The 27858-nt window shown below is 44.5% G+C and overlaps 1 protein-coding gene across 1 annotated transcript; it reads left to right on the forward strand.

The window, feature by feature from the left end:
* The first annotated feature begins 1522 nt into the window (after positions 1 to 1522).
* On the forward strand, positions 1523 to 26134 carry WDYHV1 (WDYHV motif containing 1). The gene is made up of 6 exons (XM_032253041.1): positions 1523 to 1778; positions 12126 to 12225; positions 14573 to 14623; positions 20293 to 20441; positions 21051 to 21175; positions 25378 to 26134. The coding sequence occupies exons 1-6, from the start codon at positions 1696 to 1698 to the stop codon at positions 25485 to 25487; spliced, it is 618 nt and encodes a 205-aa protein (XP_032108932.1). The 5' UTR covers positions 1523 to 1695; the 3' UTR covers positions 25488 to 26134.
* The last annotated feature ends 1724 nt before the right edge of the window (positions 26135 to 27858 follow it).

Here is a 27858-nt window from a genome sequence, read left to right on the forward strand (position 1 = left end):
ACCACACTGGTTCTGCTGACTTTAAATGGAGCAGTTAGGCCATTTACAGTCAATGTTAGTATTGAGTTGTGAGGTACCATTCCATTAATCGTGCTATTTGTTGCCTGTGTAGCTTGTTTTTTTTTGTTTTTGCTTTTTAAATTGTATTTTTGTTTTATAGGTCCTTTGTGATTTATGCTTTAAAGGGGTTCTCTTTAGATGTGTTTCCAGGACTTTTTTTTCAAGATTTAGAGCTTTTAGCAGTTCTTGTAGCAGTGGCTGGGAGTGGCAAATTATCTCAGCATTTGTCTGAAAAAGACTGTATCTTTCCATCATATATGATGCTTAGTTTTGCTGGATACAAAATTCTTGGCTAATTGTTTTGTTTGAAGAGGGTAAAGATAGGGCCCCAATCCCTTCTAGCTTGCAGGGTTTCCCACTCACTTTAAAGGAGAAACGTTTACCAGAGTTGTTATTTAGCATAGAGGCTATGTGGAAGTTTGTATTAGGAGCTGAGAGGCAATAAAATTGGTAACTGACAGGAACTATGCTCCAAGTCTTTAGATTTATCAGCTTTGAGACTTGTGAGATTGGAGAATCCGACTGTGGACAGCTGAAATCAACGTAAACATCTCAGTTTTTACAATGAGAAGCGTACCCCCATTAGCTATCTATGCTCATTGCAAATACGAACAATTCAGAAGACTAAAGTGTAAAGTGAAAGTCCTTGAAACTAAAAGTCCCTGATATTAATACCATTCATTCACCAGAGATAAACACTATTTTAACAATACGTCTTTTCTTCTAGACTGCCAGTAATTGAACAAATATATGATTAACACAAAACGGATGCCACATGAACTCTTTTAAAATTTACTATATCAGGGAATTAATGTATCTTTTCGAGCCAATAGATACAGGTCTTCCAATTTAAAAAATTAAATTACAATAGGGTGAGATTTGGGGTGTTATCCCTTTCGGAAAGCATCCTCGATGAGGTCATATTTGGAATGAACCTCCACTCCCCACGTCTTCTCTGGGCTCCTGCGGACTCCAGTCTGAGTACTGAATTGTGGATTTTCACACCCAAACCTGTGTTATTTCAGTGTCTCACCTGGCTCCTCCACAGCGCAGAAGCTCACCCCAGGTTGGAAGAGCCTCTCCGGGGAAACTCAGCGAAGCGCCATTCAGGGCCCAACTCAAGCCCAAGCCTATCTCCTCCCCAGGCCGCCGCGGGAGACCCCACTTCTCCCAAACCTCACCGGGGCCCCGCCTCTGACTCCGCCCACCAGACCACGCGCCCCCGCCCCGCCCCACCCCACCCCAGGCTCCACCCACCATCCGGGCCCCGCCTACCCGGAACCACGCTGTCGTCCTCGTCCGGGGCTCCGTCCACTGGAACTCGCGCCACTTACCCCACCCCCGACCCGCCCACTTCGCTTGGGCTCCACCCTCCCAGGAAGCTGCGCCTCTCGCCCCGAGCTCCGCCCACTTCGTCCGGGGATTCCCGCGCCAGGAACTCAGGCTGCTAGCCCCGCCCAGGCCACGCCCCACCGCGCTCTTGGCCTCGCCATCCAGAAACTGCCCCGGCCGCCGCGCGCTCCGCCCATCCCGCCCTGGGAACGCGTGCGGGCCGCTACACGGCAGCCGCTTCCTTTGCTACGTCAGGTCCAGTCGGTCTTCCTGCGGCCGGGGCCCTGGCTGAGCTAGCCGGCCATGGAGGGTAATGGCCCCGCTGCCGCCCAGTACCAGCCGGCCAGCCCCCCGCGCGACGCCTGTGTCTACAGCAGCTGCTACTGGTGAGGAGGCGCGGGCGCAGTCTCCTGGTCTCCCCGGCTCCTGGGCCGCGAGTCGCAACCGTGGCTCTTCTCTTCCCGGCCCCTTCTCGGGGACGCTCCCGGCGTCGACCGGCGGGTTCTACAGTTTCTGCGGGAGGAGGGAGCGGGAATGGCAGCTCTCGTCTTTTGAGTAGAGCGTGGGCTATTGGATGGGGTTGGGAATTCGTCCGGAATCATAGGGTCGGTAGTGCATTTCCTGTACTTGGTGCTGGTCGGTTGGATTTGCTCTGCAGATCTCTGCTTGGGGGCGAGGAAGAGTGGAGCTCTGAAAACCTTTGAAAGTTACTCTGCTGAAGCTTGTGGGGTTTCGGACTGAGGTGAAGGCTATTTTAATTTTGGAAGAGAATGGAGACACAGAGAGTTTGGTGTAACTTGCCAAGGTCACCCAGCTAATAGCCAGGAATCCAGTTCAGGCTCCCTGACGCCAGAAACCATGATCTTAACCATGTCGTCATTATAATAATGGTTACATTTACACAGCACTTGCTTTAGGCCACGCATTGTTCTGGCTAGTTTGGGTAACATAAATCACTGAGCATCAGGGTCACTCTAAGAGGTAGGTATTGTTATCCTCATTTTAAAGATGCATTTTAAAGATGCACTGAAGCACAGAGGGCTGCTAGTAATTTGCGCAGGGCCACATAGCTTGTGAATGAAGGAGTGGGAATTTACGGGCAGAGTCTGGCCCTGGAGTCCACGCATTGCATCACTGTCGTAGGCCACCTCTGCAGCTGAAGCACCACCCCTGCCTTGGTCCTTTTTCATTCCCATACCTGCTCTTTCCTGAGTAATGGCTTCTTCCCCAGCTTCCAGTCCTTGCACAGGAAACCTCAGGGCTCTCTAAAATTACTCCTCCCCCTTCTGCTGCTCACTAAACCAATGCCACCAAGAGCTTAACAGATTGTTTGGCTCTGCTTGCATGTCAGGCTCAGTGCCAGGTGCTTCCACCGATGTCCAGGAGGTAACTTCTTTTATTATCGTTGTCTTCATTTTACTAGGAAAAGCCTGAGTCACAGAGAGGCTGTTGTGTGCCCCCAGATCACACGTCTAGCAAGTGGTGGTGCTGAAACTGGAACCTCTTTGTGATTCTGAAGTTCACGCGTCTTAACTACGGCACTGTTTTTCTGTCCTTCGTCTCTTCTAAATCCTGTTAGTTCTCCTCCCTAATGTCCATATATTGTTTTATTCATTCTTTCAATAAATGTTTATTAGGCACTTGGCATATGTGGCACACTTCTGGACACTGGGAATATAGCAGTGAACAAAATCGACAAATTCCCTCATGAAATTTTTGTTTCTTATATTTGGATGAGAGAAAAGCAGACAAGGCCAGGTGTGGTGGCTTACGCTTGTAATCCCAGCACTTTGGGAGGCGGAGGTGGATGGATCACTTGAGGCCAGGAGTTTGAGACCAGCCTGGCCAATAAGCAAAAACCCTGCCTCTACTAAAAATACAGAAATTAGCTGCGCAGGGTGGTGGGTACCTGTAATCCCAGCTACTTGTGAGGCTGAAGCAGGAGAATTGCTTGAACCCAGGAGGTGGAGGTTCCAGTGAGCCAGTGCCACTGCCTTCCATCCAGGACAGCAGAGCGAGACTCCATCTCAAAACTAAACAAAAAACAACAAAAATGAGTAAGCCATGCTTGGGTGGTGTTAAGTGCTGTGAGAAAAATAAGATAAAGGATGGTGACTTATTTTCTATTAGGCTGTTTTGAGAAGACATTGTTGATCAGGTGATGACTTGAACAGAGATCTGAAGAAAGAGGGTGGGAGCTTTGCAACTTTTGAAGGATGGTTATTTAAGCAGGGAGGATAGCAGGTACAAAGGCTCTGAGAAGGAATCATGCTGTGAGTATGACAAGAACAGCGAGGAGGCTGGTGCAATTGGAGTATTGAAGTAAAGCAGTCTTGTAGAAGAGCGGTAAGAGATGACCACTCTACCACAGGGTTTCTCAGCCTTGGCTCTAGTGACATTTTGAGCATAAAAATTCTTTGCTGTGGGGGCTGTCCTATGTATTGCAGGATGTGTAGCAACATCCTTGGCCCCTACCCACTAGATGCTGTTACCACCCCAGCCCTAGATGTGACAACTGAAGATGTCTCCAGACATTGCTAAGTGTCCTGTAGAGGTTGGGGGGCAAAATCACCTCTTGCTGAGACCCAGTGCTCTAACCTGTCTGAACACATCAGGTAGGACACCACACTACTTTGACTCCTGCAGCTGTGTGTGTGTGTGTGTGTGTGTGTGTGTGTGTGTGTGTTTTAAGACAGAGTTTCAGAGTCTCAGTCTATTGCCCATGCTGGAGTGCAGTGGCGCAACCTTGGCTCATTGCAACCTCCGCCTCCCCAGGTCAAGCCATTTTTCTGCCTCAGCCTCCCCAGTAGCTGGAACTACAGGCGCCCACTACCACTCCCAGCGAATTTTTGTATTTTTAGTAGGGACAGGGTTCCACCATGTTGGCCGGGCTGGTCTTGAACTCCCAACCTCAGGTGATCCACCCATCCAAAGTGCTGTGTTTACAGGTGTGAGCCACGGTGCCCGGCCATCCTGCAGGTTTTTTAACTTGAAATGAATGCCTCCTGTTTACTTCTGGGTCGATAGTGCCTTTCCTGTGCTTGGTGCCTGTTGGTTGGATTTGCTCTGCAGATCTCTGCTTGGGAGTGAGGAAGAGTGGAGCTCTGAAAACCTTTGGAAGTTGCTCTGCTGAAACTTGTGGGGTTTCAGACTGAGGTGAAGGTTATTTTAATTTTGGAAGAGAATGGAGACACAGAGAGTTTGGTGTAACTTGCCAAGGTCACCCAGGTAATAGCAGCCAGAAATCCAGTTCAGGCTCTCTGACGCCTGAAACCATGATCTTAACCATGTTGTCATTATAGTAATGGTTACATTTATACAGCACTTGCAATAGGCCACGCGTTGGTTCTGGGTAGTTTGGGTAACATAAATCACTGAGCATCTCAGATGTTACTTACGCTTCAAGACCCTGCTTAATGATGATAGTGGCAGCCGGTATTTGTGTGGGACTCTGTGGTTGGCAGAGCAATTCTGATCCTGACTTGTTTTGTGTTTTTCAAACAATTGTGGAGTACCTGCTTTGTGCCAGGGATCCTCCCCGTCTGCATGCATCTCTGACCTCAGCCCATCACGGGGAACCCCTGCAGAGTCCCAGTCTTTCTGCTGCCAAGACCATCAGTTGACAGCTTGGGGCAAATCCACATCTCTTTCTTTTTTTTTTTGAGTCGCTTATGCTTTTGTTTAGAGTCTAAAGAACATTTACAATATTATCCAATCACATATTTTGTTTGAGTTTTGATGTAATGAAAATCTGTTTTTCCCTTTCAACTTTTATTTTAGATTTGGGGTTACATGTGCAGATTTGTTACATGGGTAAAGTCTATGTCTTGGGGGTTTGGTGTAGAAATTATTTTGTCACCCAGGTAGTGAGCACTCTATCAGATCATTTCTTGACCCTTATCCTCCTGTCACCCCCCACCCTCAAGTAGGCCTTGTGTCTACTGTTTCCTTCTTTGTGTCTATGTGTACTCAATGTTTAGCTCACACTTATAGGCAAGAACATTCAGTGTTTGGTTTTGTGTTCTTGCGTTAATTCACTTGGAATCTTGGCCTCCAGCTCCATCCATGTTGCTGCAAATGACATGATTTTACTCTTTGTCATTGCTGTGTAGTATTCCATAGTGATGATCTATACCACATTTTCTGGATGCAGTTCACTATTGATAGGCACCTAGGTTGATTCTGTATCTTTGCTATAGTGAATAGTACTGTGATGAACATAATGTGTGCATGTGTCTTTATGGTAGAAGGACTTATATTCCTTTCCGTATATACCCAGTAATGGGATTGCTAGGTCGCATGGTAGTTCTGTTTCAGGTTCTTTGAAAAATCTCCAAACTGCTTTCCACAGTGGCTGAACTAATTTCCATTCCCACCAGTATTTAAGCATTCCCTTTTCTCTACCACCTTGCCCATGTCTGTTATTTTTTGACTTTTTTTTTTTTTTTTGAGGCAGTGTCTCACTCTGTCACCTAGGCTTGCCGTGTAGTGGCATGATCATAACTCACTGCAGCCTCAACTTCCTGGGCTTAAGTGATCCTCTCACCTAAGCCTCCTGAGCAGCTGGGAGGACAGGTGTGCATCACCACTTTTTTGACTTCTTAAATTATTTTTATTTTTTTGTTCATTTTTATTAATTTTTTTTTTGAGACAGAATCTCACTTTGTCGCCCAGGCTGGAGGGCAGTGGTGCGATCATGGCTCACTGCAGCCTGGTCTCAATCAATCCTCCCACCTCAGTCTCCTGAGTAACTGGGGCTGTAGGTATGCACCACCATGCCCAGCTAATTTTTATATTTTTTTATAGAGATGGGGTTGTGCCATGTTGCCCAGGCTGGTCTTGAACTCTTGGGCTTAAGCAATCTTCCTGCCTTGGCCTCCTGAACTGTTGGGAATACAGGTGTGAGCTACTGTGCCTGGCCTGACTTTATTAAATTGTCATTCTGACTGGAGTGAGATGGTGTCTCACTGTGGTTTTCATTTGCATTTCTCTAATAATGACTAGTGTTGTTGAGCATTTCTTCATATGCTTCTTGTTGACTGTGTACATCTGTTTTTACTTTTTTTTTTTTTTAGACCGAGTCTCACTCTGTTGCCCAGGCTGGAGTGCAGTGACTCAGTCTTGGCTCACTGTAATCTCTGCCTCCCAGGTTCAATTGATTCTCCCAGCTGACCCTCTGGAGTAGCTGGGATTATAGGCATGTGCCGTCACGCCCAGCCAAGTTTTGTATTTTGAGTAGAGACGATGTTTCATCATGTTGGCCAGGCTGGTCTTGAACTCCTTACCTCAAGTGATCTGTGTGCCTTGGCCTCCCAAAGTGCGATTATAGGCATGAGCCACTGCTCTCGTCTGTATGTCTGCTTTTCAGAAGTATCTGTTCATGTTCTTTGCCTATTTTTAGTGGGTTGTTTTTTGCTTTTTGATTTAAGTTCCTTACAGATTCTGGATAGACTTTATCAGATGCATAATTTGCAAATATTTTCTTGCATTCTGTAGGTAGTCTGTTTTGGTTTTTGTTTTTCTGAGACAGGGTCTCATGCTGTCACCCAGGCTAGAGTGCAGTGGCACTACGACAGCTCACTGCAGCCTTGACTTCCCAGGCTCAAGTAATCCTCTCACTTCAGCCTCCCAAATAACTGACACCAGAGGTGTGCGCCACCATGCCTGGTTAATTTTTAAAATTTTTGTAGAGACAGGGTCTCACTATTTTTGTAAGACAGGCTCGTCTTGAACTCTTGGGCTCAAGCAGTCTTCCTGCCTTGGCTTCCCAAAGTGCTAGGATTACAAGCATGGGTCTCACAGCGCCTGGCTATAGGTTGTCTGTTTACTCCATTGATAGTTTGTTTTGCTGTGCAGAGCTCTTTATTTTAATTAGGTCTCACTTTTCAATTTTTGTTTTTGTTGCAATTGCTTTTGGAGTCTTCATCATGAAATCTTTGCCAGGGCCTATGTCTGAAGAGTGGTATTTCTTAGGTTTTCTTCTAGGGTTTTTATAGTTTTAGGTATTACATTTAGATCTTTAATCCATCTTGAATTGATTTTTGTAAATGGTGAAAGGAAGGGGTCAAGTTTCAGTCTTCGGCATATGGTTAGCTAGCTATCCCAGCATCGCTTGTTGAATAGGGAATCTTTTTCCATTGCTTGTTATTGTTGACTTTGTTGAAGATCAGGTGGTTGTAAATGTGTGGCTTTATTTCTGGGTTCTCTAACCTGTTCCATTGGTCTGTGTGTCTGTTTCTGTACCAGTACCATGCTGTTTTGGTTATTGTAGCCTTCTAGTATAATTTGAAGTTGGGTAGTGTGATGCCTCTGGCTTTGTCCTTTTTGCTTAGGATTGCTTTGGCTGTTTGGGCTTTTTTTTGGTTACATATTAATTTTACAATAGTTTCCTCTAATTCTTCCACAGCTCTTCCTTCCTTCCTTCCTTCCTTCCTTCCTTCCTTCCTCCCTCCCTCCCTCCCTCCCTCCCTCCCATTCTTTCTTTTCCTTCCTTTCCTTCCTTTTCCTTCTCTTTCTCTTTCTCTTTCTCTTTCCAGGACAGGGTCTCGCTACATTGCCCAGGCTGGTTTCAAACTCCTGAGCTCAAGCCATCCTCCTATCTCAGCTGAAGTGTTGGGATCACGGGTGTGAGCTACTGCACCGTACCTACAGATATTTCTGTTTCAGCTGTGACGCCTCGCATTTCCAAGTATAAGACCACATCCCCGCCCCCACTTTTTTTTTAACATCAAATCTTTCATGGAATTCTCCTATATGATATTCACTGTGCTCTTGAAAAACAGTTACTGACTAAATGGGACTAAAAATTCAGTGACTTTCATGAAGTTTACATTTTTTTTCTATGTAACATTTACATATATTTAAAAAATAACAGACAAAGTATGTTCAAGCCACATTATGTATTCACCTTACCATTTGTGCTTATGGTGTCTATGGATTCATGAACTCTTTGGTTGTTTTTTTTTTTTTTTTTTTTTTTTTGAGACAGAGTCTTGCTCTGTCGCCCCCATCTAGAGTGCAGCGGTGTGATCTTGGTTCATTGCAACCTCCACCTCTTGGGTTCAAGTGATTCTTGTGTCTCAGCCTCCTGAGTAACTGGGATTATAGGCATGTGCTCCTACACCTGGCTATTTATATATATATATATATATATATATATATATATATTTTTTTTTTTTTTTTTTTTTTTTTTTTAAGATGAAGTCTCACTCTGTCACCCAGGCTGGTGTATAGTGGTGCGATCTCGGCCCACTGCAACCTCTGCCTTGTGGGTGCAAGTGATTCTCTTGCCTCAGCCTCCCAAGTAGCTAGGATTACAGACTTGTGCCACCATACCTAGCTATTTTTTTTTTCTTTAATAGAGACAGAGTTTCGTCGTGTTGGCCAGGCTGGTCTCGAAATCCTGACCTCAGGTGATCTGAGGTCTTGAACTCTTGATCTCAGGTGTTCCGCCTGCCTTGGCCTCCCAAAGTGCCTGGATTACAGGTGTGAGCCACCTCACCCAGCCTCTTTGTGTTAACTCAAAGCCCACCCTTAGAGGGGAATAAACAAAGAGAAATGAAAACCCATACCTCTTCCCATATCCCTCAGAATTAATGACTCCCTCTTCCTTTCTGCATGCATCTTTTATGGCCTTCTATGATGCTTGCCATTTATGGATTTGTATGTCTCTGCTCATGGTCTATAAGCTCTAATTTATCATCATATCCTCCAAGCACTTAGCACAGTATTTTGTACATTATAGGCTCTTGAAGATATTTACGGTAAACTCTCCAAAAACTTCTATAGGTCAGACAGATAAATGTCTTCTTCAAACCTGGACTTAGAACATTTAGATTAAGAAAAATTGATCTACTGTATATATACATATGTCATGTTGAAACAGTTTTGTTTTTTTTTTTTTTTTTTTTTTTTTAAGAGAGAATCTTGCTCTGTCGCAGGCTGGAGTGCAGTGGCACAATCTTGGCTCACTGCAACCTCCACCTCCTGGGTTCAAGTGATTCTCCTGCCTCAGCCTCCCAAGTAGCTGGGTTATAGGCATGTGCCACCACGCCCAGCTAATTTTTGTATTTTTAGTGGAGACAGGGTTTCACCATGTTGGCCCTACTGGTATCGAACTCCTGACCTCAGGTGATCCACCCACCTTGGCCTCCCAAAGTGCTGGGATTATAGGCATTAGCCACTGCGCCTGGCCCAGGCAGTAAATTTGTTTTTATTTTTATTTTTTGAGACAGAGTCTTACTCTACCGCCAGGCTGGAGTGCAGTGGCGTGATGTCGGCTCACTGCAACCTCCAACTCCCTGCAACCTCCAGCTCCCTGATTCAAGCGATTCTCCTGCCTCAGCCTCCTCAGTAGCTGGGTTTACAGGCACATGCCACCATGCCCAGCTAATTTTTGTATTTTTAGTAGAGATGGGTTTTCACAATGTTGGCCAGGATGGTCTTGCTCTCCTGACCTCGTGATCTGCCCGCCTTGGCCTCCCAAAGTGCTGAGACTACAATTTTTATTACTCTGTATCACATAAGGTATGAAGAATTCAGTATCAGTAGCAATATTCTCCTGAAATTTTTTTTTTTTTTTTTTTTTTTTTTTTTTTTTTAACCACGACCACCACTTTTTCCTTGTGGTTTCCTAGTTATTTTAGGGAAAAGGAAAACCATGGGAGAAAAATATATTCAACTTCTATGTTTTAAGCCTAGTTTTATGGAGCATTGAAATAGGCAAGGCAAAGATTTATGAACTGAAAGAGTGTCTATTTCCATACGATGGTGACCATCTTCAGGGCTGTTCATGCCTTGCTTCATTTTTAGGTAGCATTATGTAGATGAAATTAGGCTTTGGGCTGGACATGGTGGCTCACGCCTGTAATCTCAGCATTTTGGGTGGCTGAGGCAGGTAGATCACCTGAGGTCAGGAGTTTGAGACCAGCCATGGCCAACATGGTGAAACCCCATCTCTACTACAAATACAAAAATTAGCCAGGAGTGGTGGCATGCATCTGAAGTCCCAGCTGCTTGGCAGGTTGAGGCAGGAGAATTGCTTGAACCCGGGAGGTGGAGGTTGTAATGAGCCAAGTTTGCGCCACTGTACTTCAGCCTGGGCGACAGAGCGAGACGCCATCCCGCCTGCCCTACTCAAAAAAAAGAAATTAGGCTTTGACAGACTGAATCACGTTCTGTGAATAGTGTTGGTGTAGCTCATTTTGAGCAAATGTCCTGTGTGTCTTATTAAAGAAAGACAGGAAGCCAGCAGCTGAGCTGTGAGTACCGCGCGCAGTGACTGGTTTCCTGTAGATGGGGGTGCAGCTCAGTTACTGCTCTGTTTGATGCACTGGGCATCGCTTTACTTAGGCGGGTTCTGACCACTGCTTCACAGGGCCAGAGACCTGTCTTGTAGAAGAGAGATTCATCTGGGGCAGAGGTACAGGAGGATTGATTTCAGTTCAGTATGAGAAAGAACTTTCTAAAAGTCAGGCCTCTCCAGAAGGCCAGGCACAGTGGCTCATGCCTGTAATCCCAGTACTTAGGAAGGTCAAGATAGGAAGACTGCTTGAGCCCAGCAGTTCAAGACCAGCCTGGGCAGTGTGGCAAGACCTTGTCTCCACACACAGAAAAAGAATTTTTAAAATTAGCTGGGTGTGGTGGTGTGCATCTGTGGTCTCAGCTACTCGGGAGGCTGAGGCAGGAGGATTGCTTGAGCCTGGGAGTTTGAGGCTGCAGTGAGCTGTGATTGCGCCACTGCACTTCAACCTGGGCTACATAGCAAGACCTTCTCTCTAAAAATAAAAATAAGCTGGGCGTGGTGGCTCACATCTGTAATCCTAGCACTTTGGGAGGCGGAGGCTGAGGTGGGCAGATCACTTGAGGTCAAGAGTTTGAGACCAGCCTGGTTAACATGGTAAAACCCCATTTCTACTAAAAATACAGAAGGTAGCTAGGTGTAGTGGTGTGTGCCTGTAATTCCAGCTACTCAGGAGGCTGAGGCATGACAATCACTTGAACCTAAGAAGTGGAGGTTGCAGTGAACCAAGATTGTACCACTGCATTCCATCCTGGGAGATGAAGTGAGACTCTGTCTCCAAAAATAAAAAAAATTAAAATAAATCAAATAAAAAAATAAAAGTTATATCCCTTCCTTGCTAGAGGCGCTTGGGGAATCTCATTCACAGGAATTGCCCCTACATGAGTTCCTGAACATATCACATAATTACTCTTGATTCTTTCCAGACAGGAGGCTTCCTACCCAAAACACCCATCCTGCCCTGTTTCTCAAGAGAGCAGAGAACCAGTGTTAACTAAAATTTTTGTGTGTTTACAGTATGATGTGATTATGCCCATTTTACAGATGAGAAAAGCAGATTCTTATAGAGGTCAAGATGGTCAAAGCTTCTTACCTTGTAAGTGGTTGAGTTGGAATTTCAGCTATATCTCAAGTTGCTGGGCCCAAAACTCGTAGAATATTGACATATTTTATTAGTTAAAAAAATGCCTTCAGGTACAAGCATTGCTGGGGGAGGTAATGAGCTCTGTGTGGAAAGGTGTTTACACACACTCTAGGTTGAATAACAACTTGTTGGGATATTTTAGAGGAGATTCAAACTTTAGCGTTGTTGGATGACATGGTATTTAAGGTCTTTTCCAACTTTTTGATGTCATCATCAGTATTTTGTTCAAATCTAAAAGACACATAGAGTGTTCTCCCTCACCTTGATTAAACAATTATTTTATTTCAGTGAAGAAAATATTTGGAAGCTCTGTGAATACATCAAAAACCATGACCAGTATCCTTTAGAAGAATGTTATGCTGTCTTCATATCTAACGAGAGGAAGATGGTAAGTTGGTGAGTGATTGCAGAAAGAAAATAAGAGATTTAGGATGACATTAGAAGCTAAAAAAAAAAAAAGAAGTTAAATATAGCATGGGTATAGTACTTTTCTGAAGTGTGCATTATAAAATACAGCAACATTTAAAAGTTTGCTTTTGACTGAGATTTTTTTCCGTACAAGGCATGATTGGGTTAGAAGGGTTGAGTCCCTTCTGTTGCCCAGGCTGGAGTGCAGTGGTGCAATTCTCGGCGCATTGCAACCGCTGTCTCCCAGGTTCAAGTGATTCTTCTGCCTCAGCCTCCTGAGTAGCTGGGACTACAGGCATGCGCCACCACGCCCAGCTAATTTTTTGTAATTTTTAGTAGAGATGGGGTTTCACTCTGTTGGCCAGGCTGGTCTTGAACTCCTGGCCTCAAGTGATCCTCCCACCTCAGCCTCCCAAAGTGCTGGGAGTATAGGCATGAGCCACCATGCCCAGCCTAGTCTCTTACTTTAGGTAAGGAAATATGTGATGATCTACACAGATTTAAGTCCCTTTTCTTTAGCTATTAATGTAGGCCTGTGTTTTCTTCTTTACTTTTTTGATATGGAGTCTAACTCTATGACCTGGGCTGGAGTACAATGGTGCAATCTCAGCTTACTGTAACCTCTACCTCCCAGGTTCAAGTGATTCTTGTGCCTCAGGCCCCCAAGTAGCTGGGATTACAGGCGCCCACCACTATGCCCGGCTAATTTTTGTATTTTTAGTAGAGATGGGCTTTCTCCATGTTGGCTAGTCTGGTCTTGAACTCCTGACCTCAGGTGATCTGCCTGCCTCAGCCTCCCGAAGTGCTGAGATTACAGGCATGAGCCACTGTGTCTGACCATTTTTTTTTTCTTTTTTAAAATTCAAGATGGAAGAGGTAGACTTTTTTTAATTGCTTAGAGACACATACTCTCAGTTTTAAAGTAAGGATTTGTCTCTGGAGTTTAAATAGAACTGCAGTCAACTTATATGAAGAATTAGAAAAAGTAAGCTCTTCATATTTTGTAAAACACATTTGCAAGCATCATCTTATTTGATCCCAATGGAAGCCCTGTGAAATAGGCAAGGTTTGGACAACTTTCTTCATTTTATAGATGAGGAAATAAAGACTTAGGGTGGCCCTCTGAATAATTAAATGGAAAAGCAACATTTGATACCTGCCAGGACTTCTGATTCCTAGTTCAGATCCCTTTTCACTCTCCAAAGAACATCATTCAATAGCTTGTGCTCTTTTTTTTTTTTTTTTTTTTTGAGACGGAGTTTCACTGTTGTTACCCAGGCTGGAGTGCAATGGCGCAATCTCGGCTCACCGCAACCTCCGCGTCCTGGGCTCAGGCAATTCTCCTGCCTCAGCCTCCTGAGTAGCTGGGATTACAGGCACGTGCCACCATGCCCAGCTGATTTTTTGTATTTTTAGTAGAGACGGGGTTTCACCATGTTGACCAGGTTGGTCTCGATCTCTTGACCTTGTGATCCACCCGCCTCGGCCTCCCAAAGTACTGGGATTACAGGCGTGAGCCACCGCGCCCGGCCATGCTCTTGAGAGCTTTCATTGTTGGGGACACTTAGAAAAATTTGATTTCTTCCTCTTCATTCATTCTTTCACCTTGATTTTTTGCATGCTTAAAAGTATTTTATTTCTCATACATGTATTGCTTTAAAGAATTTAGTAGTTGTCAGGTACAGTGATACATGCTTGTAGTCCCAGCTACTTGTGAGGCAGCTGAGGTGGGCAGATCACTTGAAGCCAAGAGTTCAAGGCTGCAGTATACTATGATTGCACCTGTGAGTAGCCACTGCACTCCAGCCAGGGCAACATACCAAGATCCCGTCTTAGCCAGGTGCAGTGGCTCACGCCTGTAATCCTAGCACTTTGGGAGGCTGAGGTGGGTGAATCACTTCAGATCAGGAGTTCAAGACCAGCCTGGCCAGTATAGTGAAACCCCCTCACGCCTGTAATCCCAGCACTTTGGGAGGCTGAGGCAGGCAGATCACTTGAGATTAGGAGTTTGAGACCAGCCTGGCCAATACGGTGAAAAGCTGTGTCTACCAAAAAATAAAAACAAAAAATTAGCCAGGTGTGGTGGCACATGCCTGTAAGCCCAGGTACTTAGGAAGCTGAGGCAGGAGAATTGCTTGAACCTGGGAGGTGGAGGTTGTAGTCAGCCAAGATCGTGCCACTGCACTCCAGCATGGGCGACAGAGTGAGACTCTGTCTCAAAAAAAAAAAAAAAAAAAAAAAAAAATCCCATCTCAAAAAAAAAGGTTAAAGAATTTAGTAGTGGTTTAACTGAGGGTATGGCTTATGAAATGCATTGTGTTTTGTAGATACCTATCTGGAAGCAACAAGCGAGACCTGGAGATGGACCTGTGATCTGGGTAAGACAGTTAATACAAAGAGTACCGACACATTATGACTTGTAACCTCTTGGTGTTCTGTATGTTTTGGTAAAGCGGAAGTAGCCTATGCAGTAGAGAAAGGCTATGGTCATTATTAATAAATTGATCTTTTGAGAATAGATGTTATTTGGTCTAAGGTGGAAATACTATAGGTATATTTTCTTTTAACTTTTTGTTTTGAAATTATTATTTTTTTTTTTTTTGGACGGAGTTTCGCTCTTGTTACCCAGGCTGGAGTGCAATGGCGCGATCTCGGCTCACCGCAACCTCCGCCTCCTGGGTTCAGGCAATTCTCCTGCCTCAGCCTCCTGAGTAGCTGGGATTACAGGCACGCACCACCATGCCCAGCTAATTTTTTGTATTTTTAGTAGAGACGGGGTTTCACTGTGTTGACCAGGATGGTCTCGATCTCTTGACCTCGTGATCCGCCCGCCTCGGCCTCCCAAAGTGCTGGGATTACAGGCTTGAGCCACCGCGCCCGGCCTTGAAATTATTATAGGAATGATTTTAAATGGTAGATGTATTTGTGATCTCCTCGACTCTTATCCCTTTAGCAGAGGAAGGAATTTTGGCAACATGTAGTCTTGCTACACATTAGAATTACCTGGACACTGTGTTAAAAATGTAGTTTTTGGCTGGGCGTGGTGGCTTACGCCTGTAATCCCAGAAATTTGGGGGGCCAAGGTGGATGGATCACTTGAGGCCAGGAGTTTCAGACCAGCCTGACCACTGTGGTGAAACTCCATCTCTAATAAAAATACAAAAATTAGGCCAGACACAGTGGCTCATGCTTGTAATCACAGCACTTTGGGAGGCCGAGGCAGGTGGATCATTTGAGGCCAGGAGTTCGAGACCAGTCTTGCCCATCTCTACTAAAAAAATACAAAGATTAGCTGAGCGTGTTGGCATGCACCTGTAATTCAGTTACTCTGGAGGCTGAGGGAGTAGAATTGCTTGAACCCAGGCGGTGGAGGCTACAATGAGCTGAGATTGCGCCACTGCACTCCAGCCTGGGTGACAGAGAGAGACCCAGTTTTAATAAATAAATGAACAAATAATGTAGTTTTCTGATTTAGTAAATCTAGAGAGCAGTTCAGGAGTTAGTGTTCTTGATGAACTCCCAGATGAACATGACTGGCATTTGAAAAATACAGATCTACTCCCACCCCTTTATGTTTCAGGGAAGAAATAAACACAGAAAAGCAAAGTGAGTAGCTCAGAGTCGCATAGTTGGTGAGAGGCAGAACTGGGTCTCAGACCTGGATCCTTTCCAGTACAAATCTACATGTCACCTTAACCCATTCCCCTTAAGAATGGAGGCCAGGGTTGGGCATGGTGGCTCACACCTATAATCCCAGAATTTTGGGAGGCTGAGGCGGGTGGATCACCTGAGGTTAGGAGTTTGAGACCAGCCTGGTCAACATGGTAAAACCCCTTTTCTACTAAAAACTTGGGAGGCAGAGTCAGGAGAATTGGTTGAACCTGGGAGGTGGAGGTTGCAGTGAGCTGAGATCGAGCCATTGCACTCCAGCCTGGACAGAAAGAGCAAAACTCCATATCAAAAAAAAAAAAGGAGTTTTTATGCTAATAAACATGAAAACAAAGTGAAAAGCAACACTGATTAAATGTAACAAACTCCTAGTCTCTGGATATTTATTTAAAATTATGTATCATTTGTCTGGGTGTGGTGGCTCACACCTGTAATCGCAGCACTTTGGGAGGGCAAGGCGGGTGGATCATCTGAGGTCAGGAGTTTGAGACCAGCATGGGCAACATGGTGAAACCACATCTCTACTAAAAACACAAAAATTAGCTGGGTGCAGTGGCACGTGCCTGTAATCCCAGCTACTTGGGAGGCTGAGGCAGGAGAATCACTTGAGCCCTAGAGGTGGAGGTTGCAGTGAGCCAAGATTGTGGCCATTGCACTCCAGCCTGGGTGACAGAGCGAGACTCCGTCTCAAAATAAAAAAATTATTTATCATTTGATTGGCTTTACTTATTTATTTAACATATTTATTGAGTGTCTTTTATATGCCAGGCAAAGAACAGATGAAAAACCCTGGCCTCATAGAGCTGACATTCTCAGTTCTGTTGCCAGCAGGTGATCTGGTGCTCTCACATGAAAGCCCAAGCCCCTAAGTTCTGGGATTAGGAGCATGGGCTCTGGAGTCAGGTGTACTGGTTTTAAGTTCCAGACCTCTCATTGGTCAGCTGTGGGATCTGGACAGGTTATTGACCCTCTCTCTTCAATGTCTCCCTCTGGTCAGTGGAGTTGTGAGGCTTAAATGAGATACTGCACCAGAAGCCTTTTCCTGGTGTCTGCTACTGGTGCTCAGGAAGTGTTGGCAGTTACTGTTAGCAGTGGTACCTAACCCCTGTTACAGATGGTCCTTGTGCACGAGAAGGCATCCCCGTTGCTGAATAGCTCAGCTGATTCTGAGTCATGGTCTTACTCCCTGTCCTAGGGAAACTTGGAGGGGAAGAACCTGTAGCCTTGTCCCCCTTACACATCTCATGGCACCACAAGGTGGGGAATCCTGTTGCAAGCAGTCTCCCCACCTCCTCTGGCAGATTTCTCTTTGCCTCACTGCTGTCCTGTTGTAGGGCATAGGTAGGCCTCACTGAGTGAGTAGAGACACTAGTGAGTAGAAGTGAGTAAAATTCAAGAACACTAAATCCTGAACCACTTTCTAGATGTACTAAATCAGAAAACTATATTTTTAATACAGTCTCTGAATAATTCTTATGTGTAGCCAGACTACATATTGCCGACATCCCTTCGTGTGCTAAATGGGTAAGAGTCTAGGACATCACAAATGTATCTACCACAGTAGTCATTTAAAATCATTCCTATAATAATTTCAGGCCGGGTGCGGTGGCTCATGCCTATAGTCCCAGCACTTTGGGAGGCTGAGGCAGGTGGATTGCCCGAGGTCAGGAGTTCGAGACCAGTCTGATCAACATGATGAAACCTCATCTCTAATAAAAATACAAAAATTAGCCAGGCGTGGTGGTAGGCGGTTGTAGTCCCAGCTACTTGGGTACTCAATTAAATAAATAAATAAATAAAATTAAAAAAACTATTATAGGAATTATTTTTTTTTTTTGAGATAGAGTCTCGCTGTATCATCTAGGATGGAGTGCAGTGCTGCTGTAACCTCCACCTCCTAGGTTCAAGCAATTCTCCTGCCTCAGCCTCCCAAGTAGCTGGGATTACAGGCATGTGCCACCATGCACAGCTAATTTTTGTATTTTTAGTAGAGATGGGGTTTTGCCATGTTGGCCAGGCTGGTCTCAAACTCCTGGCCTCAAGTGATCCATCCGCCTTGGCTTCCCAAAGTGCAGCGATGACAGGTGTAAGCCACTGCGCCTGTCCTCCTATAACAATTTCAAAACAAAAATTTAAAAGAAAATAATGCCTATAGACCGGGCACAGTGGCTCACGCCTATAATCCCAGCACTTTGTGAAGCCAAGGCGGGTAGATCATGAGGTCAAGAGATCGAGACCATCCTGGTCAACATAGTGAAACCCTGTCTCTACTAAAAATACAAAAGTTAGCTGGGCATGGTGGCGCACGCCTGTAGTCCGAGCTACTCGGGAGGCTGAGGTGGGAGAATTGCTTGAACCTGGGAGGCGGAGGTTGCGGTGAGCCGAGATTGTGCCACTGCACTCCAGCCTGGGTAACAACAGAAAAACTCCATCTCAAAAAAAAAAAAAAAAAAAAAGGAAAATATGCCTATAGTACAACTGTCTTAGACCAAATAACATGGAGCAGATGGTGGCATCTATAGGTCACTTGCACGTCCCAGTCAGTATATTCCCAGCAGCTTAAAAAAACTTTGATAGGAGGCTGAGCTCGGTGGCTCCTGCCCGTAATCCCAGCACTTTGGGAGGCAGAGACAGGCAGATCACTTGAGGTCAGGAGTTTGAGACCAGCCTGGTCAACATGGTGAAACCCCGTCTCTACTAAAAATACAAACATTAGCTAGGCGTGGTGGTGCGTGCCTATAATCCCAGCTACTCGATAGGCTAAGGTGGGAAAATCGCTGGACCTAGGAGGGGAAGGTTGCAGCGGGTCAGGATTGTGCCACTGCACTCCAGCCTGGGTGACAGAGACAGACTCTGTCTCAAATCAACAACAGACCTGTATATATGAATTGGAAGATGTTAAGAGAGAAACAGAATTTGGGTAGGGCAGAGATTCTGGCAAGAGGTGGGAGAAGATAAAAAATTGATTCATGGGAAGAATGCCTTTAGCTGGAGCTTGTGTGGTAGAAAGAGGTAGAGAAGGTTTCTGCAGATAGAGGGGAATGATATGAGCAGACCCAATGGGAGGAGTGGTGGACTGTTTTGGGGGCATAAAGGGTGGGATGCATCTGGGGAAGTCTAGAGACTAGGCATTCATTTTGGATGCTCTTTCTGTTTTGCTAAGATAGACTTAGAGCCAAAGGCAGCACTCAGGCTCTTAAAGGCACAACATCCCTAGTCTTAAGTATTGTTCCTACCTCATAGGGTTTGTATAGGGCTCAAGTAGAATGATATTTGAGAAAGAAAGTGCCTTTTAAACTCTGAAATATTGTGGAAATATAAGATGGTCTTACTAATGTTGCTAGATGGCTTTTATTTCACAGTGCTATTCTCTGTGAGAGTGTTTTTCTTTGGAAGAACTCAGAGCACCACATGTGCTCATGTCCCTTCATCATCTCCTTTCAGCCCTTTGCCAGTATGAACATCCACGCTATGACAAAGCTGTGTGGGAGAAGCTGTCTTTTTCTTTCTCCCTTCGTGGCTAGATGAAGGCTTGGCTAACTTCTTTTTTTAAAAAATATTTTTTCCTTTCTTTTAATTGCAAAAGTGGTTCCAAACTAGAAATTAAAGTCCTCCTTCTCCTCTCCAGGCTGACTCCAGAAGCCTCCTTTGTTATTAGTTTGGAAGAGATCCTGGCAGATGTTTTCCTCTGCATTCATATGCATGCAAATGTACTTCTGAATGTGCACATGTGTCTTTATATACATATACGTGTGTCTTTATATACTCATAGCTTTTAACAAATAGCAGGGGGTGCTGGGCATGGTGGCTCACGCCTGTAATCTTAGCACTTTGGGAGGCTGAGGCAGATGGATCACCTGAGGTCAGGAGTTCAAAGACCAGCCTGGCCAACATGGTACAACCCCATCTCTACTAAAAATACAAAAAGTTAGCTGGGCATGGTGGCACGTGCCTGTAGTCCCAGCTACTTGGGAGGCTGAGGCAGGAGAATTGCTTGAACCCAGCAAGCAGAGGTTGCAGTGAGCCAAGATCACGCCATTGCACTCCAGCCTGGGTGACAGAGTAAGAGTCCATCTCAAAAAATAAAAAAAATAAAAAAAATAAATATATATATATATAGGTTTCTAGAGGTAAAATTGCAGGGTCAGAGGATGCGCATTTAATGTCTATGAACATTTCCATTATTTATTTAACCATTTCCCTGTCTGTGGACATTTAGTCTGTTTTCAGGGTACTGTGTTTGCTTTATTTTATTTTGCTATCATAAGGAGGGCTGTAGCAGTCTTGTATCCATTTTGGTGATAATGTATGCACATGAATACTGGGATTTCATCATCATGAAGTAACCTGGGTTAACTTCAGCAACTTTTACTTCTAGGATTACCATGTCATTTTGCTTCATGTTTCAAGTGGAGGACAGAGCTTCATTTATGACCTCGATACTGTCTTGCCGTTTCCCTGCCCCTTTGACACTTATGTAGAAGATGCCTTTAAGTCTGATGAAGACATTCATCCACAGTTTAGGAGGTGAGGACATTCGGGATGGATTTACTTATTTTCTGAAGTAAGACCTTGACAATTCCACAGAGCTTCTTTTTTTTGACAATTGTTTTGTAAAAATCACTTGTCTGGCATCACCATTGAGTTGGTATTTAAGAGTGCTTGCAACACAGAAGATTCAAAATGTTTTAAAGCTTTAAAAGTTATCCATCGTATAAAAGGTTGACATTCTTTTAAAAGTTTGTGTGATGAGATCTCAAACATTTAATTTCAAGCAGGTTGGGGATTTTTCTTATAGTCTTTTTGTTTGGGGTTTGGGGGGGATACTCATGCTGTCACCATTGAGAGGGCTGTGATGGCAGCAACAGAAAATCATGCCCCTTGCCCTTGATACACAAATCAAGTAAATCAAGGCAAGCAGATATATTTTTGTGCCTTTGCCTTTCTGTTTTGGGTTTTAGTCGATCATTTCCTGTGCTTCTCTAATAGGTGGTAAAGTGGCCTATATGTTATTAACCATACAGAAATGCATGAGTAGTTTTGTGCATATCATAGGAAATGAGTCCATATAAAAATTGAGTTAGAATTTAAAACATGACACCTCCCTAATGTGAGTGTATATTGATTTGTCTGCAGGAAATTTAGAGTGATCCGTGCAGATTCATATTTGAAGAACTTTGCTTCTGACCGATCTCACATGAAAGACTCCAGTGGGAATTGGAGAGAGCCTCCTCCACCATATCCCTGCATTGAGACTGGAGGTGAGCCCGGATGCCTTCTCAGAGGGGAGTTCTGATTGATCACGTACACATTAGCATTTTTCCTGAATGGAGAACAAAAGTCAGGTCATTCTTTGAATAAAACTTCATGAATAATAAGGAGGTAATAGGAAATACTGCTTCTGTGTATGTATTAGATTCAGAAATAGGCCGGGCGCCGTGGCTCATGCCTGTAATCCCAGCACTTTGGTAGGCCGAGCAAGGCAGGTGGATCACCTGAGGTCAGGAGTTCAAGACCAGTCTGACCAATATGGTGAAATCCTATCTCTAAAAAAAAAAAAGAAATTGAGATACAGAGAATAGGACTAGAAGGCTTAAGAATTCATGGAAGAGGAAGGGTTTGTTTTTTTTTTTTTTGAAATGGAGTTTTGCTCTTGTTGCCCAGGCTGGGGTGCAATGGCACAATCTTGGCTCACTGCAATCTCCGCCTCCTGGGTTCAAGTGATTCTTCTGCCTTAGCCTCCCAAGTAGCTGGGATTACAGGCATGCACCATCACGCCCAGCTAATTTTGTATTTTTAGGAGAGACGGAGTTTCTCCATGTTGGTCAGGCTGGTCTTGAATTCCTGACCTCAGGTGATCTACCTGCCTCTGCCTTCCGACGTGTTGGGATTACAGGCGGGAGCCACCGTGCCTGACCAGGCAGGGTGTTAAGAATCAGAACCAGGGCACCTGGAAACTGCTGGATATTGCTACTGATGGGGCACTGGACATCAGGAGACTTGCATGCTTGTATCATTTAACAGTAGGAGTAGTAGCACCTTGCTATGGTAGGGTTTCGTGCTCTGGTGAAAGAAATCCCCATTGCATCCTTATGATGTGTGAAATGTCATTTCTTTGGCTGTATAATCAAATCTGCATTAGACAGAGGTGAGCGTAGCTGGTTTTATTGTACCACTTGCCTCATTTTCCTGACATTTAAGAAGATAATAGGTTTTTCACCCTATTACTATTGTTTGGCATTCATATGAGTTTGAAGCATTATTTACATTTGTAAGTAATTCACAATATTCCCACTTAGGGGTGAGATCATCCCAACACATGGATAATACAGTCTGTGTGAAAGTGCTCTGTGAGCTCTGCAGCAAGTCAGAAAAATAGGCAAGTAGTGCTCATATTTCAATAAGAGTCTGGGCACGGTGGCTCATGCCTATAATCCCAGCACTTTGGGAGGCTGAGGCAGGTGGATCACCTGAGGCCAGGAGTTTGAGACCAGCCTGACCAACATAGTGAAACCCCATCTCTACTAAAAATACAAAAATTAGCCAGGTGTGGTGGTGTGTGCCTGTAGTCCCAGCTACTTGGGAGGCTGAGAAGGAGACTCACTTGAACATGGGAAGCTGAGATTGCAGTGAGCTGAGATCACACCACTGCACTCCAGCCTGGGTGATAAGAGTAAGACTTTGTCTCAAAAAAAAAAAAAAAAACTTTAACAAGGAAGAAAGTAAAAAATACATTTGGCATATTTGAGGGGACTGAACACTAAGTGAGGGTTCAAACTCTGACTTTTGAGGCTCCCTAAGAAAAGCTCTTGTAATTTAAAAAATTTATATTGGAATTGCTTCTCGGTACACAAAGCTGCTTTCTGGCCTCAGTATGAGAACTGGAGAAGCTCCCTGGTTAGGAGAGGGCTTGAGGGGTCTACCTTAGCGTCTCTGGCAACCTGCTCTACAGGGCCTGGTCTGGGCACCGTGTGCCTTCAGCAGCTACCCGTTTACCCTCGGGATGTGAGCACCTAAGGCAGATCCTAGTGCATAGTAGACATTTAGTGAATCCCTTGTCAGCCCTGGTCCAACTGGGGCAATTCCTGTGGTTTTGATGACCACTACTCTTTGGATGCTATTTTGTGCTGGACTTTTGCCAGCCCAATTACTATATGTGCTGTCGAGGCGAGCATTGCCGGCCCAATTATTTTCTTTCTTTTTTTGAAACTCTGTTGTCCAGGCTGGAGTGCAGTGGCAGGTTCTCAGCTCACTGCAGCCTCCACCTCCCCAGTTCAAGTGATTTTTGTGCCTCCTGAGATGCTGGGATTACAGGCGTGCACCACCACACCTGGCTAATTTTTATATTTTTAGTAAAAATGAGGTTTTTCCATGTGGGCCAGGCTGGTCTTGAACTCCCGGCCTCAGGTGATCCTTCCACCTTGGCCTCCCAAAGTGCTGGGATTACAGGGGTGAGCCACTGTTCCAGGCCCATATTAGTTTAATTTTCACCACAACTCAGTGAGGCAGGTTGTATTTTTCTCATGTGATAGATGAATAAAATGAAATGCAGGAAGGTTAAGATGTTTGCCTAGGGGTGGACAGCTAGGAAGCCGCCAGCTCAGTTAGCACATTGAGGGATTTGTCTTTTTTTTTGAGATGGAGTCTTGCTCTGTCCCCAGGCTGGAGTGCAGTGGCATGATCTTGGCTCACTGCAACCTCCCACTCTCTGGTTCAAGCAATTCTCCTGCCTCAGCCTACCGAGTAGCTGGGATTATAGGCAGCTGCCACCACACCCAGCTAATTTTTGTATTTTTAGTAGAGACAGGTTTCACCATGTTGGCCAGGCTGGTCTCAATCTCTTGACCTCATGATCTGCCTGCCTCAGCCTCCAAAGTGCTGGAATTACAGGCATGAGCCACGATGCCCAGCCTCAAAGAGGGACTTCTTACAGGAGGAGTCTTTTTGGCCTCATCTATAGTTAGTTTAACAGGAGCCTCCTGCACTTGAAATTAAACCTAGAGGGACTCTACTCTGAAGCATGGGGTAAACATATTGGTTTCCCATGTAATAATTTAATCAAATTGTAATATTCTCTTATATGGTAAATTCGTTACTTCAAATGCTGTATTTATTGAAGGAATGTATTTAGAAGTTAGGATAAGTGTGAATTACTTGTGGTGAATGAGTAGTGTTTTATTAAAAAAATAAGGAATTTAAAAAACAAACAAAAAATGACTCAAGAAAACAGACTTTAGGCTGGGCACGGTGGCTCATGCCTGTAATCCCAGCATTTTGGGAGGCTGAGGTGGGTGATCAACTGAGGACAGTTTAAGACCAGCCTGGCCAACATGGTGAAATCCCATCTCTGCAAAAAATACAAAAAATTAGCTGGATGTGGTGGCACGCACCTGTTAGTCCCAGCTACTTGGGAGGTAAGGCAGGAGAATCACTTGAACTCGGGAGGCAGAGGTTGCAGTGAGCCGAGATTGTGCCACTGCACTCCAGCCTAGGCAACAGAGCAAGACTCCGTCTCAAACAACAACAATAACAACAACAACAAACAAACAAAAATTAGCAGGTGTGGTGGTGCATGCCTGTAATCCCAGCTACCCAGGTGACTGAGGCAGGAGAATTGCTTGAATCTGGGAGGTGGAGATTGCAGTGAACTGTCTCAAAAAAAAGAAGACAGAATTTAAATTCATGCATGTTTTAGTTACATCCATTAATATAGCAGCCTTTGGGTTTAGTTATGGAATTGACTTTTTTTTTTTTCAAGATAGGGACTCAGTATATTGCGTAGGTTGGTCTTGAACTCCTGGCTTCAAGCAGTCCTCCTACCTTGGCTTCCCAAAATACTGAGATTATAGGCATGAGCCACCATGCTGGCCAGGATTAACCCTTTTTTTTTTTTTTTGAGATGGAGTCTCACTCTCTTGCCCAGGCTGAGGTACAGTGTGAGCCACTGTGCCTGGCTCAGAGCAGCCTTTCATTGAGGGCTGACTTAGTCCCGCTACTCTGACATGACCCTTCTGAGGACACTACTGAATGCTGCATGTTACAAGTTCTCTCCACTCTGGCTGGTGGTGACATGAATTATTTCCAGCCCTGTGGAAGTTCTGGGTATTATTAGATCTACTCCTTCCTGGTGATTTTTTTCCCTGGCCTCTTGAAGTTTCATTCCATAGAAGAGAAGATCAGTACTTAGCCAGAGGCTCAGGGGGACCCCTCTGCTGATCTCTGGAGCTCTCACTCTCTGTGTAGTTCCCTCTTCTCTGATGTACGGTTTCTCTCAATTTGGGTGTGTGTGTTTTGTCACGATTGGATTGAAGTTATACATTTGAGGCAAGAAAACCACAGAAGTGACTTTGAGCCCTTATCCATTTGGATAATTTTACCTGCTTTTGGTGTTCTGCCTTGTTTTATTGCTGTTAAACTAAAAATTGTGTTTTCAGTGGACATCTTTTTTCATGTATTTTTCTAGATTCCAAAATGAACCTGAATGATTTCATCAGTATGGATCCCGAGGTAGGATGGGGCACTGTCTACACACTTTCTGAATTTACACATTGGTTTGGCAGTAAAAACTGCTGAAGTTGGCCTCACGATGTGGAACTGTGGAGAAGTTCTAGGACATGAACCTGCTATTCCTCCATCGAGGACAGCAAACACTAGGGTAGCGTTGGCTTGGAATTATGTCTTTCTTTTTTTAATTTGATTGAGTGGAAACCTGAGTGAATACAAATATAAATGAACAACATAAAAACTCTTGTTTTGATATGTTAAATTGAAACTTGATATAGCGTGTACTTGCTAAGATATTCCTGTGGCTTATTTGTTAAAACATGCGGACTTAAGCCAGTGATCATTTTTGTTCAGATAGAGGTGTGGAGGTTGAGCCAGCCCCTCAAATCTGTCTGGATGTTTTGTGTCTCTCCAACTACATTGTAAGCTCCTTGAGGGCAGACCCATGGTCCATTGCTTTGTGAATCTCAAATGCCCATAAAAGGTGCCCATAAAATGTTTTCCTTTTTTTTTTTTTAGGGAGACTCACAGACTAAAAATGTTTTCTTGAGCATTTGAATGTGCTGTTTGGAAAGGGGTGATATTGTGAGCTGAATCAGCAATTAGTATTAGTCTTTTTGGACTATGGCATTGTTAAAAAGAGGGCAGCCCTCTCAGACTTGAGTGTTATTTGGCTTATTTATTTATGGCTTTAAATAAAATTGATTTAACATTGGTTTTGTTTTGAAGATTTTTGTGTCACCCCTGATGATCTGAAATACCTAAAAATGCCTCAATTGTAGATGAGAACCAGGGCTTTAAAATATATTTATCACATGTGCCTTCCTGAAGACATCTTGGTCATTTGGCTTTAATCATATTCCAGATAAAAGATATTTGGCATTATACTGGTGTATAGTACCAGCTCTCATGTTTTCATGATTCTGCTTTAAAAATGAACAGCTTCTTACAGCAAGGTTGTCTGACCTTTTGTTCTTAGATGAGCTTTCTATTTATTAAGTGACTGTCGGCTGGGTGTGGTGGCTCACGCCTGTAATCCCAGCACTTTGGGAGGCCAAGACAGGTGGATCACGAGGTCAGGAGTTCGAGACCAGCCTGGCCAACATGGTGAAACACTGTCTAAAAATACAAAAATTAGCTGGGCATGGTGGTGGGCACCTGTAAGCCCAGCTACTTGGGAGGCTGAGGCAAGAGAATCGCTTGAACCCGGGAGGTGCAGGTTGCAGTGAGCCAAGATTGCAACACTGCACTCCTGCCTGGGCAACAAGACTCCAACTCAAAAAAAAAAAAAAAAAGAATTTATGGTGTTTCATGTGGGATTAGAGCCTCTTGTCCTTGCACAGACTGCTTCCTAAGTGTCCCACAGGTTTTGTGGAATTATTGCCCCTTCCAGAATGTTCACAAACCTGATGTTGGGATTCACTCAGGGTGGCTGGCAAAATATTAAGGGAAATACTAGGGAACAGTTATAATATATAGTCTCTAACCTTTTGGAAGGCCAAAAGGTTTTAATGAGATGGGCTGAAGAGAGCCAGTTCTTATGTTAGAATATTCAGTCATAAGGTGTAAAGATTAAGATAACAGAAGCTTCCCCAGTTAAGTCTGTTTACCCCACATCCCTTTGTCTCTACTCTAGCTGTTTACTCATGTAAACTTTGTGCTGGATGGTCCTCTCAGGAGGAGGTCATTAATGGTGTTTATTCGAGGCCCCAGAACCAAAAGCTTTTATTCATAAAACCACTTTTTAACCATGTTAATTATCCACAAGCGTGTTGACTTAGAACCTCTGTTATTAAATCTATACTGAATAAATGCTAAGAGGAACAAGGAGTCGTGGTCAGTTAGCCGCAGTCGCCCTCTGAAAGCGGTTGATGACCATCCCTAGCCCACTCAGCACTGTATTCTGTGTGTGTGAGTGCATTCATTCATCTGTCACTAAGTCAAGGTCTGCAAGACGGACCTCCGCAGGTGGTGATCAGCGTCTCAGGTAATGACCCCGACATGATGCTCGTCACAACCTTGAACACAGATGTCTATCCAGTCCTGTTGTTTTGCACGAGCTTCAGGAACATTGTGGGAAAGAAGCCAAACAGTCTGTGATCCCATTTAGGGTTCAGACGTGTATAGACTTGTCCCATGGGCTAGAGGTCCTCGAAGATCTCTTTGCTAGAGGAGAGAAAAACTTGAACAGGTTCCTGAGAGAAAATCAATGTAAGTGAAGATGAACTCTGACTGAGAGGACCAGACTAGATGATTAGACACTAAGGATTTCTTGCTGGCAGGGGCAATGAGAGATATGCCGTGGTACACCCTTACCCCCACTCTCTTACTCTCTCGAAAGCTCTGTCTCCTGGGAATGAACGAAAGAACTATGTCACTAGGGGACCCACATGGCTCTGTGGGAACTTTGTAAGTTGCTCCTGATTTTCCGTAGAAGAAC

This window comes from Sapajus apella, unplaced genomic scaffold (assembly GCF_009761245.1).
Source record: "Sapajus apella isolate SASKATOON/1434 unplaced genomic scaffold, GSC_monkey_1.0 scaffold3, whole genome shotgun sequence".
NCBI lineage: Eukaryota > Metazoa > Chordata > Mammalia > Primates > Cebidae > Sapajus > Sapajus apella.